Source organism: Limulus polyphemus, unplaced genomic scaffold (assembly GCF_000517525.1).
Source record: "Limulus polyphemus unplaced genomic scaffold, Limulus_polyphemus-2.1.2 Scaffold4009, whole genome shotgun sequence".
In the NCBI taxonomy this organism is placed as follows: Eukaryota; Metazoa; Arthropoda; class Merostomata; order Xiphosura; family Limulidae; genus Limulus; species Limulus polyphemus.
Genome location: NW_013669619.1, coordinates 63,307 through 76,855, shown reverse-complemented (window position 1 = coordinate 76,855; position 13,549 = coordinate 63,307). Strand labels below are relative to the sequence as shown.

Genomic DNA, 13,549 nt, shown 5'->3' with positions numbered 1-13,549 from the left:
AGGTTAAGTTTAAAGTGACTGTGGAAATTCTGTGTATTACAAAGTTGTATCGAGATAAAGAATAAACTAGTTTTAATTAAGAAAAGACTTGTATCCCTGAAGTTCCTCGGAAAGAATTTATACCGGAAATTAACAAACGACCAGATACGTAACAGAAGCATAAAACTCATTCCATGAAACTACAACTGCATTTTTTACTATTTTTCAAGGTTACTTAGGTTTTAAGCTGATTAAGGATTAGGAATGTAACCACCAGCATTACATAGCATTTTAGCTTATCTGTTGAATTACAGCACGCCTAGTTTAGGAATCATTAAAATACTGTGAAAAATAACCATTTGTCTGTTCTTTGCGTAATAATTCATTACATTTTATTTTTACCTTTCTCTGACTTAAGCCGCTATGCGTGGGCGGTTTTCTAGTATATATGACAGATTAGGCCAATTGCAAACGCATTCCATTAAATGTATATATATATATATATTTGTGTGTACGTGTTATTTAAACATTGCTGCCCGTTTTCCTATTAAAAATAAAATAACGTATACATGCCCTACTTCGTTGTAAATCTAACGTAGGTGGAATAGAACAGAAAACCGAAAAATAAAATAATGTCCATGAAAAAGTTAACTCACCTGAAAAATAAAATTTTAACGTTTTTGTTTCTGCTGCACTTAACATTATGTTAAAATGAAATATATATATATATATATATATTATACAAAAATTATTAAAACAATAATTAAAAAACAAGAGTTTATTAGTTTAGAACGCGAGATATTTGCTTTTTCTCAGACATTTGTGTTACTAGGTTGTAAATAAGTTTTCTTAATTGTTTATTTAGATGATGAACATTGTTGTTTTTATAATAATGAATTGTTCTCAGATAGTTACGTATAAAAGTTTTGTTAACCAAAGTCCATATTATTGTTGCGTCTAGTTATGGTAACTGGCCTAGATTACTGTGTATTCTTTTATGTATTTTTTTTTAAAACACCAAATAAATCTCAAAATTCTGCCTTATACGGGGTATTACGTCACGTAAAGAAACGTATAAATTGAAAACTAAAAATGCATGAGGCATTGTGTAGGAATGTTATAAACTACTATAAATTGAATTATTTAAACTATATTTATTTCTCGGTGGCTGTATTTTCAGGTATATACATGGTGGTTTGTTCTCAGTCTGACAGTCGTATATATGTTCCATTACCCAACAAGAATAATTTCTACTATAACAATATTGTGCGAAAGACGGCGAAGTTATTCTCAGACCATACATCTTGAAAGATTTTCCACTGTTTAACGATATTCTGAAGATGCACCGGGAAGGGGAGGGGGGCTTTTGATAGACATCAGGTTCCACCTTCTTTATCATCTGTCTTTCTCATGAAAACAGCCATTGATTTCAAGATGTGGCTGGGTTAACCTTTGGCCTGCGAGTCTTAATTACCTTCAAAGCCTCCTTCGTTATCTTATTAACAGTACTATGAGATATGCCCAGCTTCATCACAATGTCTTTGGTCAGAGGATACTCTGTTATAGCTTGAACAGTGATTTTAGAGCCCGTTATTGCCCTAAATGTTTTTACTGTACGAATTTTCTCGTTTCCTTGCAAAAGAACATCTCAACCAACAATTGGTCCAGTTATCAACGTTATTTTCAAGTTTTGAACAACCCGACTTTCAAGATCTACATATCTACATGAACCCATGTTTCCATTTATGAACGTTATATTTTAAGATCTGTGCAAGAACTCGGCTAACAGATGGTTCCGTATATAAAATCTATCTTCAAATACTATTTTATGTAGTGTTTTATGGGTTGATAAGTAAAACCTGACAGATTTACTGCAAGCTTATGTTACAAATTTGTGTCAGTCCCTTATTAAATATCCAGCAAAGTAATATTCACCCACATGGGAGTAAAAAAAACAATACTTTTATTATACTTGTATTCATACGCAAACTTGAAATGCTTTGTTCCTTATTAGCTGTTTACTTCTAAAGTTCTTGTTTTATCTCGCGTACTTCGTGTTTAATTCTAATTCACGGGTTTCGTTTTCTTTTATTTGATTACTTCCGTGATTCGAATAAGCACTTCAGCTATATCAGAAAAGTTACACATGCTTCTGCCCAAATTCACTCCTGTAATAATTAAACATTTTCTTCCGAAATCATTCGGCCCTAGTTTCTTAAATTAGATGGATGGTTAAATTTTTATTCTCCAAGCATCGTAAAACTAGTAACTCAATGTTTTCCACAGGTGCCGTTGTTATTATCTGATTTACCTGTATAGTAGTACAATGAATTAAATAAACACACACATATTCATGTTATGATAAAAATCAATACTAACTGGCTCATATCTTCTACGTACTCAATAAAACATGATTTAAATAAATTTCAAGGGTTTCTTGTTTACTTGGTTAGCATATTACTTGTTGGTTTAACATGATCAGTAATTATTATTTATTGGTTTAACATGATTAACATATTTATTGATTTAACATGATTAACATTATTTATTGATTTAACATGATTAACATTATTTATTGATTTAACATGATTAACATTATTTATTGATTTTACAAAACGTAGATTAGTACCATTAATATGAGCGACTATTAAATATTTTTGCCCCCAAATAAGCCAGTAGTAAGTTCACGTACTTCTAAAGCCAAAGTTTGTTATTCGATTCGACGCGGTGGAGAGAGCGCAAATGCTCCATTTTGTAGCTTTGCAGTAAACAATATATATATATCTTTAAATTAACGAGCTTATATAAAGTGACAATAACATAGTTTCATACATTTCATTTATCAATTGCGAAGATAAAGTAATAATTTGTGGAAACAGACATAGCATGCGTTTGTGAAGAAAAATGAGCCCAAAAAAGTTGTGGAGTGAATGTCTTGACACAGTGGCCTATTTTTTACACTTGAATGGTCTGTCACGTAGAATAAAAAAAAAGATACAAAATTTGTTGCTCCTCTTTTGTTTGTTTATGGAAAAATTAAAGCCACGGAGCTGTAACTTTAAATGAGTTTTGTAATGTAAAACCAATAAGAACGTCAGCCTGTCTGGAACATTTGTAAAGGAGAAGTAACGAAATGCCTTCGGTATCTCTTCTATTCACTTTGGAAGCCTGCGTGACCTTAAAAAAAAAGGTATGCGTATAGGGATGAAAAAAATATCGTTTAGGGACGGCAGGACCGCCGAAAAGGGGGGGGGAGGGGATAGTCGGGGAAGTTGCCCCGGATCCCACCAAAAATAGACCAAAAAAGGCTCGGTAGAAAGGGACATATAAAAGATCATGGGTGGGCCTCAGGGCTCAAATCAGCTTTTGGCAACATCGATTATAAGAACAGTTTTTAAAGGCTTTCTTGTACCGTTTGGGGTCAGTGATCATTACACAGGTAACAGTCAGGTGCTGTAGAAAGGGGAGCGCTGTTAGGTTATTAAGCTGTTATATCTCTTCATTACAGTTGTAATTATGTCAGTAAGCACACGAAGGACCCAAAAAGTACAACATGGTAAGGTTTTACAATAAATATACAAGTGAAAAGGCATGATTTAAACAAAAACAATGAAATCGTCTGGACCTTTATGACAAACTAAGATTAGAGACTTAGCAACAGTTTTACTAACTTCAACCCCAACATCATATTGACCATTTATTAACTTCAGCCCCAATGTCCTATTGACCATTTATTAACTTCAGCCCCAATGTCCTATGGACCATTTATTAACTTCAGCCCCAACCTCATATCGACCATTTATTAACTTCAGCCCCAACATCATATCGACCATTTATTAACTTCAGCCCCAATGTTATATTAATCAGTTACCATGGAGATGAGCTTGACTTTCTTGTACATCTAGGATCTAAGTTTCCACAACGCGATAAGATGAGAAAATCAACTTTTCAACTTCTGTATGATTAATGTACAAAGTTATATTGACCATTAGCACAGACAGAATATGAGTTATATTTCAATAGGATATAAACACAGGCACTAACTTCCTCAAGCATATACACAGAACAGCAAATTGTAAGCCAGCTTATCGACTTTCGTCACGTGTACGATCACACACCCACTAAAAGTGGAAAAGATGCACATTCATAACCTAATGACTATTTCTACAGAGGTTTAGCAGTCTTCTGTTGAAACTCAAGGAACAGCTGATAACATAAAATAGCCAGACAAAGTCTGAAGGCAGGTAGGGATGTATACATAAATGTATCATAGGTAAACTTTTTACAATGTATGGTGAATTATTATTTGTAATATTAATTACAAACAATACACATCATTGACATTTTGGAAAGCAAAGCGAAGACGAAAAAACAACAGCTTTGGACACTATTAACACTGCAATTCGGAATTTGAGTTGAAGGGAACAGAATGTTAGTTAATCTACCCAAAAATTTAAGTTTATGTTCAATAAAATCAAGAAAGCTTGAAAAACAATTTGTTCCCAAATTACATGTTCTTTCTTATCAAAGTTGTTAAAGTAACATGACACACCAAGTTTGCTGTACAATGTTCTACCAGTTCTGACTGTAAAACACATTCATGACCTCTATTATTTTGCTTGAAAATAATTTTCCACTGAAGCAATTTCCTGCATATGAGCTGCAAAACATATATTTCAGACTAAAGTAAATAATGCAGTCTATTACTAAAGCAAAACTCATAAAACTTGTGGCCAATCTTCCCCCAAATACAGTATTTTTAAACCCTTTTACTGTACACTTTTGTTATATCTCATATTGGAAGCTTCTTCTGATAAACGAACGTCTTCGTTGTGAAGCATATAACAAGATAAAATGAAGTGCAAGCACAAACGTTAGTATATGTTTCCAGGGATCTGTAACATCATATAATCATTGGATGCAATCATAAACATTAGTGGTTCAAGAAATACTCCAAGAACATTTATTTAAAAACCTTTATTAAATATAAATACTGTAAATCTAAAGTATGCACACACACACATATATATATAATAATAATAGCTCATTCCATAAAAAATCCACTTTGCTTAGTTTCATGAAGAAAACAACTGACCTTGTAAATATCAAACTTTGTCCAAAAGTAATTTGTTAATAATATTGATACATGTCAAGCTTCAATTAACTAATGTTACTTACCATAAAACATTAGAAACTCATGTCCGAACACCTGAATATCTTTGTAGTCAAATCACAAGATGGGTTATTGTTCTCATATTTATTTTATTTCTTACAGAAAAAATATAACTACATGGTATTCTGTGTCCATACAATCTACAAATACTAAATACTGAGAAAGAGTTTATTACCATACTAACAAGTTTTTGTTTTATGTGTATGTTGACATTTATACAATTATAAAGAAAAACAATTATGTTAGTTTAACAGAGTATCTAAGAAGATGAAGAAACACAAAATAAATATCATCTTTCATCTAACTGAGGACCTTATTTTTGTTTATATATATTACTGAAATTACCAAGTTTACTTGATACACTCTTTTGAGCAGTAACTCACAGAAATATGTAACCTAATATTCCTAGTTTATGAAGCAACAGAGCTGACTCGCTTTGAACACAGAGGGAGCAAAGACCTCATATATATGCTGTTATATGTGTCATATGAGTTCTAATTATATAAAATATATTACAATATGATAATCCTGTTTCAATGTACAGGTTACCAAAAAAAAAGGAAAATAAACGCAGAATCAAATAAAGTTTGCATATTCAATAACATGTGCAGTGTTTGAGTTGTCTTTAACTCACCACAGTGAACCTATATTTGGGTGAACTGAATGACAGATTGGGCTTCATATTCATGTTTTTTTTTGTGTATCCAATTTCTTAATTTTTATATGCCAAATCGTTTTTATTTCTGAAAGTTTAATAAAAGCGATAATGTTTTTTTTTTTTTTCAATTTATTCAATAGCTTTGATAAATAATGTGCACTTTTATGATACATCTAACAATGGTTATCTTCGAATAAGAAGGCCTTCTCTTAAAAACACCTGCTAGTTCTTAAAAGTTAAGTTCAATTTCATAGCTAATCAAACAATAGTCGGCAGATATACCATTATTTGGGAAATGTAGTAACATTTTATATGTAGGTGTCACATTCACATATCACTTCAAAAAAACTAATTCTTCTAGCTATTTAGTTTGATGCATGTAGGGTTCAAATAAAGGGTGGGTGCGTGGGAAATTTCCACTTATTTTTCTCCACCATGAAGAGAATAGTAAGGAACCACAAAAATATCTAGAAAACTTTCACCATTTAGGTAACTGTACATTGTCAAAAGCTAAGGTTTGAAAAGATTATTATATGTATATATATAATACAAACTTCTGATATTTACAATTGACTTCAGTACTTCACATTTAGCACCCTTCACACAACAGTTTTATTTTACCAAACCATAAACAACAGGTGATAAAAAACCACATCTCCAAAGAAGCTCCCATTCTATTCCAATAAAAAAAAAATGTAATAACCTTAATGCTGTGTAAAACGTTACACATTTTATGTCCACTCATAAAGAAGGTCTCTGCTTATCGGATAATGTTTTAACAAGATGGGGCGTATAGTAAAGATCAAAAACAAAATGGTATTAGTTAGTTACAATTCAAATTAAATTTTGAATAATCACTTTCAAGATACCTAAGGAATATGTTTCAAAAACTATGACGTACCATTTTAAAAATGATGAAATTACAGACTCAGATAGAAATTAACTATATATTTATTATTTTATAGTACAAATTACAACGTGTACTAAACGCAAAGCCATTTGTATATGTTTCATACTTTTTAATCGAACTGATCTTTTAAACATTGAGTGTCCAGTAACTTCATCTTATATTGAAATTTGTCTCATAATTTTGCTAGTAATCCTCTGTTCCACAATAAGTTAAAGCTATGTTGATAATGCAGAGTTAAAGTTTTGTAAATTGTTAAAGAATATTTATTAAAACTTGTTTTATGCAGGAAATGGGGTGACTGTATACTGAATGGATCAAGTATTATATATATTTTAATTGTATAATCAGTCTGCTTTCGTAGACCTAAATAAGTGTTTGACAGTAAAAAAAACAAAGTGACTGCTTATAGGGAAAATGATATGTGTTTGATGACTTCACCTACCTAAAACACAGCTAAACAACGTTCTATATTATTACATGTTCTTCTTTCTGATCTTTCCTCCACTTTTCTTCAGCTTCTTTACGAGCATCTGGCACCAGCTGGTTTCTCATCCCACCAAGAACGTTGGAGGTAGCTTGTGTGGCAAGGATCACAGGTTTTACCACAGTTGGTGGAAGCTGTCGAAGAACTCCACCAACAGCTCCTGAAACTCCCTTATGTTCATGCTCTTCTGAAGCCACCTTCATTATCATGCGAGCAGCATCTCCGATACCCTGAAATGTTTGAACAGATCAAAAGATATATATGAATTAGTATACAGAACAAAAATAATATAAAACAAATAGTTAAAACTGGTGAACAATAATAATAAAAAGCCAAATTAAAGCAACAGTTTGGCACTTTTGGTAAGATTATGGCAATCAGATATCAACTGTTCTCATGGTTAAACTAATTATTAATAAGTTTGTTTTTTAACATTGTTATTAAATACTAATTACTAATTAGTTTATATCCTATGTTTCAGCTCTTCCTCTATTGCCATCTTCAGGTAATCCTGAGAAATACATATTTTTCTGTGGTGTTATAGGCCAGGATTCAATCCTGGGTCTCCTCATTAGAAAGGCTGAGGTACTCTCTACTCTGTTCTTCCCTGAAGACAACAACAGATGAGCAGTTAAAATGCAGTAATTATTAGTAATATATAAGTAACTAATTACTAATTAGACACTGAAGCAATTGTAAAGAAATGGTGTAGATAATACACACAATCAAATAAGGAATAGCCTGCGACATAAATGTACGTCTAAAACTAGCATGAAACAAACACAGGAGTTAGCTAGGTTCTGCATATTTTTAATCATATTTTGAGATGTTTTTATTAACATAATAATGTTCTTACACTGAAAAAATACAAATACTTAAAGAAGGTTGCATTTGAAAGAGCTTAATATCTTAAATTTTAGTGAGTATTCTCTGTAAGAACAAAAACTTCAATTTGATATATTATTCTTTCATCAGATATTCAGAAGATAAAAGATGTTACATGTAAGAAGTAAAAACCAGCACTCAATGAGATCTTGAAATAGCCATCTACAACAGTTGAATATCCAGTTCTTTATGGCTTGACAAGGCAAATGCATGTGTGGCAAAACGGTGTTCCTAAATCTGACTCACCTTTAAAAGTCAACAAACTGTTGCCTTAGACAGCCTTCAAATGTTACTTCAGCAAGTTATGATTTTTTTAGTTCAGCTCTATTAATCATTTCACTATTTTTCTAAGTGATCTTGCTCAAGTACTTATTCTAATATTTTTAGGACTTAATAAATAGTTTCTCTGTCTGTTCTTTGTCCAGGCAGTCCTACTAACAAACAGAACTATGAATCTTTATTTTGTAATGTTTCATATGAAGATGTTTGTTTATCTACATACACTGGCAACTTTCAGAACAGCCTATATTATTATTCTGTGATGTCACAACTTTGACCAACAGCTATCTGGATATATATACCATTCCTGTACATTGTTCATCTGGAGTATTTAGCATTAACACATGAACAATTTGTGTTTTTAGCTAATTACTTTCACAGTTATACCACCACTTCCAACTACTTCTGTTAAGAAGAAAGCAGTGGTGTTTTGGTAAATCTAGGCAAATGGATCCCTTATCTCATTCAGTTTCTTTAGTATATTTAGACCCTTTGATAACTAGAATGATACTTTCTGATGAATGAGAAGAAAAAAAATTAGTGTAACCCTAAATTAAACATTTTTAACTGAAACAGAATTATCTTACAAATATATTATTTATCAATGAATAACACAATATCAAGTACCTCTCGAACAACATGAAATGCACTTGTCATGCCTTCTCTCAAATCTGCAGGGTGAGTTCCTCGTCTACGAAATCCTCGGTGGTGCATCTTAACACTAGGCCCAGGAGAAACCATGTCATAGGTAAATTCTGCTGCACTCTGTAAGGAACAGATTTGTGGTTTGAATAGAAAAAGTAGATGAAAGTTGTTCCAAATAGAAAATATAGAGAAGTTAATAATAATTAAGAGTCATTATAACAGAGAAGTTAATAATAATTAAGAGTCATTATAACAGAGAAGTTAATAATAATTAAGAGTCATTATAACAGAGAAGTTAATTAAATTAAGAGTCATTATAACAGAGAAGTTAATAATAATTAAGAGTCATTATAACAGAGAAGTTAATAATAATTAAGAGTCATTATAACAGAGAAGTTAATAAGAATTAATAGTACCTGTAATAGAGAAGTTAATAAGAATTAATAGTACCTATAACAGAGAAGTTAATAAGAATTAATAGTACTTATAATAGAGAAGTTAATAAGAATTAATAGTACCTATAATAGAGAAGTTAATAATAATTAAGAGTCATTATAACAGAGAAGTTAATAAGAATTAATAGTACCTATAATAGAGAATTTAATAAGAATTAATAGTACCTATAATAGAGAAGTTAATAAGAATTAATAGTACCTATAATAGAGAAGTTAATAAGAATTAATAGTACCTATAATAGAGAAGTTAATAAGAATTAATAGTACCTATAATAGAGAAGTTAATAAGAATTAATAATACCTATAATAGAGAAGTTAATAAGAATTAATAGTACCTATAATAGAGAAGTTAATAAGAATTAATAGTACCTATAATAGAGAAGTTAACAAGAATTAACAGTAATTATAACATGCTGCTGAATCAACTACTGACAATAAAAGTTTATAATATTAAATTTTATTCAAACTAAAACACAAGAAATAGTATCTACTGAAGAAATGAAATTTTATTCTGCTAAAACATCAAGATTTACGATGGTTAAATATAACGAAATGTAAATGTGTTACTATTTAAAATGAAATGCAGATAAGAAACATCAAAGGTTACCTGAGAGGTATATTTAACATACAGGAATTTAATGGGGCAGTTAAGACTTACGCAGTACATCTAAATTACAATTAACCATCACAACAAACCTGAATTGTTTCTACAAATCGACTTGTCAATTCCAAACAAGCCATTGCTGTAGATGTTGTAAAGGAACTGGCTCCTCGCTGAATACCTCGAACAATACGACCATCTTGTCTGTATTGTAATTGGGCAGTTAAGACTTACGCAGTGCATCTAAACTACAATTAACCATCACAACAAACCTGAATTGTTTCTACAAATCGACTTGTCAATTCCAAACAAGCCATTGCTGTAGATGTTGTAAAGGAACTGGCTCCTCGCTGTATACCTCGAACAATCCGACCATCTCGTCTGTACTGTTCCACTGGAAGCCAGAACAGGTCTCTGATACCTTGAACTGGAGATGTAACAGATATAAATATAATACAATCTGTTGTAGAACTGTGAGATTTAAATAACTTTAAGTTACTAAATCTAATAGCACTTTTATACATTTTATAGTTGCATATTGGTTTAATGATATACCTATCTATCAATTTTACATAATTTAATGTTTTTCTTTTTGTAAGTAAGCTGTTATTGTGTTTTGGAATGAATTATTTTAAGTTCAGTATGTTCCTCACTAACCATTAAAAACTAAGTCTCTTTCAATCTCACTTTACCCACAGAAGTTTGAGATAGTTAATATTTTACACAAACCAATGATACACAAAATGATAATTTTTTTATACATTATTATTATCAATGAATACCCACTACCGTCCAGCTTAAAAGTTATTAAGTAATCACACCACTTTTAATTCCTTTCTACTCACACAGTTGCACAATGGAGTGCATTGGGCCTACTCCACCTAGAAGACTGGGCAGTTGATTTTTCTTGATGTCTGTTAACCATTCAGACAAAGCATATGCTAAGAGTTTATCAACTCCCAACAACCTGGAAAACAAAATGACCGGTCATTTATTTCACACTTCTACTGAAGACATTTTAAGATATATGATACTTTATACGTATGTATGTGTTTAGGTTATACCTATAATGTCTGCTGGTATATTTTCTAAAATGTTGCTGTCAAATTTGTAGACATAATTAGTCGAAATGAGTAAAGAAGAAATTAATGGCAAGTTGAAAAAAATAGTTGACGATTTCCTAAAGAAATTAAGCAGAAATTTTGACAAAAGGATAAAAAAGAAAGATGAATTATGATTAGCAACAAACACTGAAGGTTTAACTGGAAGGGACTCAGGCAGAAAACATATCCTAGGAAAGAAATTATGATCCACAGAAAAAGAGTAAAAGGAAAACATTCTGGCAGTATATTTCATTATTTTGGAAACATTATTAGAATTTTTTTTTAAAGAAAGAAATTTTGAATTTTGGAGAAGACTTTTGCAGAAAGTTTCAGTAAATTATGGAAAAAGGCAATTCAAAATTTCCCCATTGATCACTTTCACATTTTGTGAAACAACTAATGAGGCTATTTCCAATGAGGAACAAGGAGTTAGAACAAGACTAGTAGTGGAAATATTGAGGACTGAAATTGAAGTTTGGCAGTTAGAGTGGAAAATCAAAATATAAAATTGATTTGAAAATGTGAAATTTATTTAACAAAAAGTTATACATAAAATCTTCAAATCATTACTGCATTAGTCATATAATATCATTACTTAAAGATCGGTATATTTCAACCAGATTATGAAAACACAACTCTTTACATATATTGATTTGAAAATGTGAAATTTATTTAACAAAAAGTTATATATAAAATCTTCAAATCATTACTGCATTAGTCATATAATATTATTACTGAAAGATCGGTATATTTCAACCAGATTATGAAAACACAACTCTTTACATATAACGTACATTTCATATTACAATCTTAACTATTTTATTACCCTAACTGACTTAGGTTACTTATTATTTATAAACAAATCATACTGGTCATATTTGATACAAAAACTAGAATGTTCAGCAAAATAAAATGCACCTTTAATGAGAATTTTTAGTTTCTTACAGAATAAATAAAGGACATTGTAATATGAATTTAAATAAAAAAAAATACTCCAGAGGGCATATACTTCGTATTCCTATAACGTGTATAGATATGAGATCAAAGTTCAAACAGCCTAAAAAGCAACAAATTATTCCAAAAATTATTTTGGATTTTTCTAAAAAAAGTGTATTTTAGATGAATTCTTACATTATCAGCTGTTTAATAGAGAACTATATTGAAACGTTTCATGTTAAAGTACTTACATGCTAAGTTAAATCAAATATATATTAGTTGCAATTGCTTAAGCCAGAAATATTCCAACATTCATGGTTCTGACATAAAAACATGCATTTTCCATGAGACTTTTATTACCTGTAATATGAAAAACTGAAATCCCGAAGCACTACTTATACATATCTTACCCTAGTCTATAGCACAACCTTTTTAACCTCAGTTCAGAACAATTAAGTTGTCCAAGTCCCATCAACAGTCCTGCTAGGGCACCCTGAAGAGAAAAAGAGATTGTTGTTGTTTATGATTTAATTTATTAGATTAAAAAAATAATTAAAATCATAGTAGGTTCCTCACTAAACATTAACCTCATAGTTTAAGGACAGCTAATAAGGAGCATTTATAATTATGGAAGTGGCATAATAACAAGTTTGTTCTACTATTTAAGTAGTGAAGTCATTGTAATTCATGATATCTGCTCTGAACACTGACCACTATAGATATTATGAATTACCCTATGTACGACATCCGAGAAGATTACGCTATTCTTTATAAGAAGCTCTCATTCAATGCCTCCATCAAAGTGAACTACAACCTTTAAAAGAGCCTGTAGAAGCTTCTACTATTGATAGTGATGATTTAGCTGTAACAGTTTCTATTATAACCCTTTCCTTACTGACATTTCTTAATGACTTAACTATTGGTAACCATGTGAAACCTGTACAGACAGCAAGGAAGACCGGAGTACGAACCCAATGTATTCAATCTGTTTTTCTTCAATCCGTCAGCCAAGTGAAATGGTATATTACTTAAAGTGCAAGAATTGCATGTATTTGTTGGATGACACGAGTATATAATGAAAGTTCTAAATGCACTAAATGAAGAGTCATCAACAATCAATGCTATAAAAAGTGCAATAGAAGTTGAAGAATTCACTCTCTCAACACAGGCTTGGTCAATTTGACCGACCACATGAACTCTTTGTACTCGTTTAGTCTTTATAGATTTAATACTTCTAAAAACCTACATACGATTTACCTTGGCACAGGACCATTTGACACCATTTACACTTCAGCACTGGACAGGATAGAAACCTACATACGATCTACCATGGCACAGGACCATTTGACACCATTTAGACTTCAGCACTGGACAGGATAGAAACCTACATACGATCTACCATGGCACAGGACCATTTGACACCATTTAGACTTCAGCACTG

The 13,549-nt window shown here is 31.2% G+C and overlaps 1 protein-coding gene across 4 annotated transcripts in view; it reads right to left on the bottom strand.

The window, feature by feature from the left end:
* Positions 1-5,474: 5,474 nt before the first annotated feature.
* LOC106470445 (autophagy-related protein 2 homolog B-like) overlaps positions 5,475-13,549 on the bottom strand; it is a 71,303-nt gene continuing 63,228 nt past the window's right edge. For 3 of the 4 annotated variants that reach the window (XM_022399043.1, XM_022399045.1, XM_022399044.1), the window contains exons 25-30: positions 12,519-12,601; positions 10,915-11,036; positions 10,428-10,496; positions 10,165-10,250; positions 8,996-9,133; positions 5,475-7,434 (exon numbers count right to left, since the gene is read on the bottom strand). In XM_022399043.1, the coding sequence (XP_022254751.1) occupies positions 7,186-7,434; positions 8,996-9,133; positions 10,165-10,250; positions 10,428-10,496; positions 10,915-11,036; positions 12,519-12,601 (747 nt within the window). In that variant the 3' untranslated portion in view covers positions 5,475-7,185. Of the gene's footprint in view, positions 7,435-8,995; positions 9,134-10,164; positions 10,251-10,341; positions 10,497-10,914; positions 11,037-12,518; positions 12,602-13,549 lie in introns of all 4 variants that reach the window. The other variant, XM_013931005.2, reaches the window with a different exon arrangement.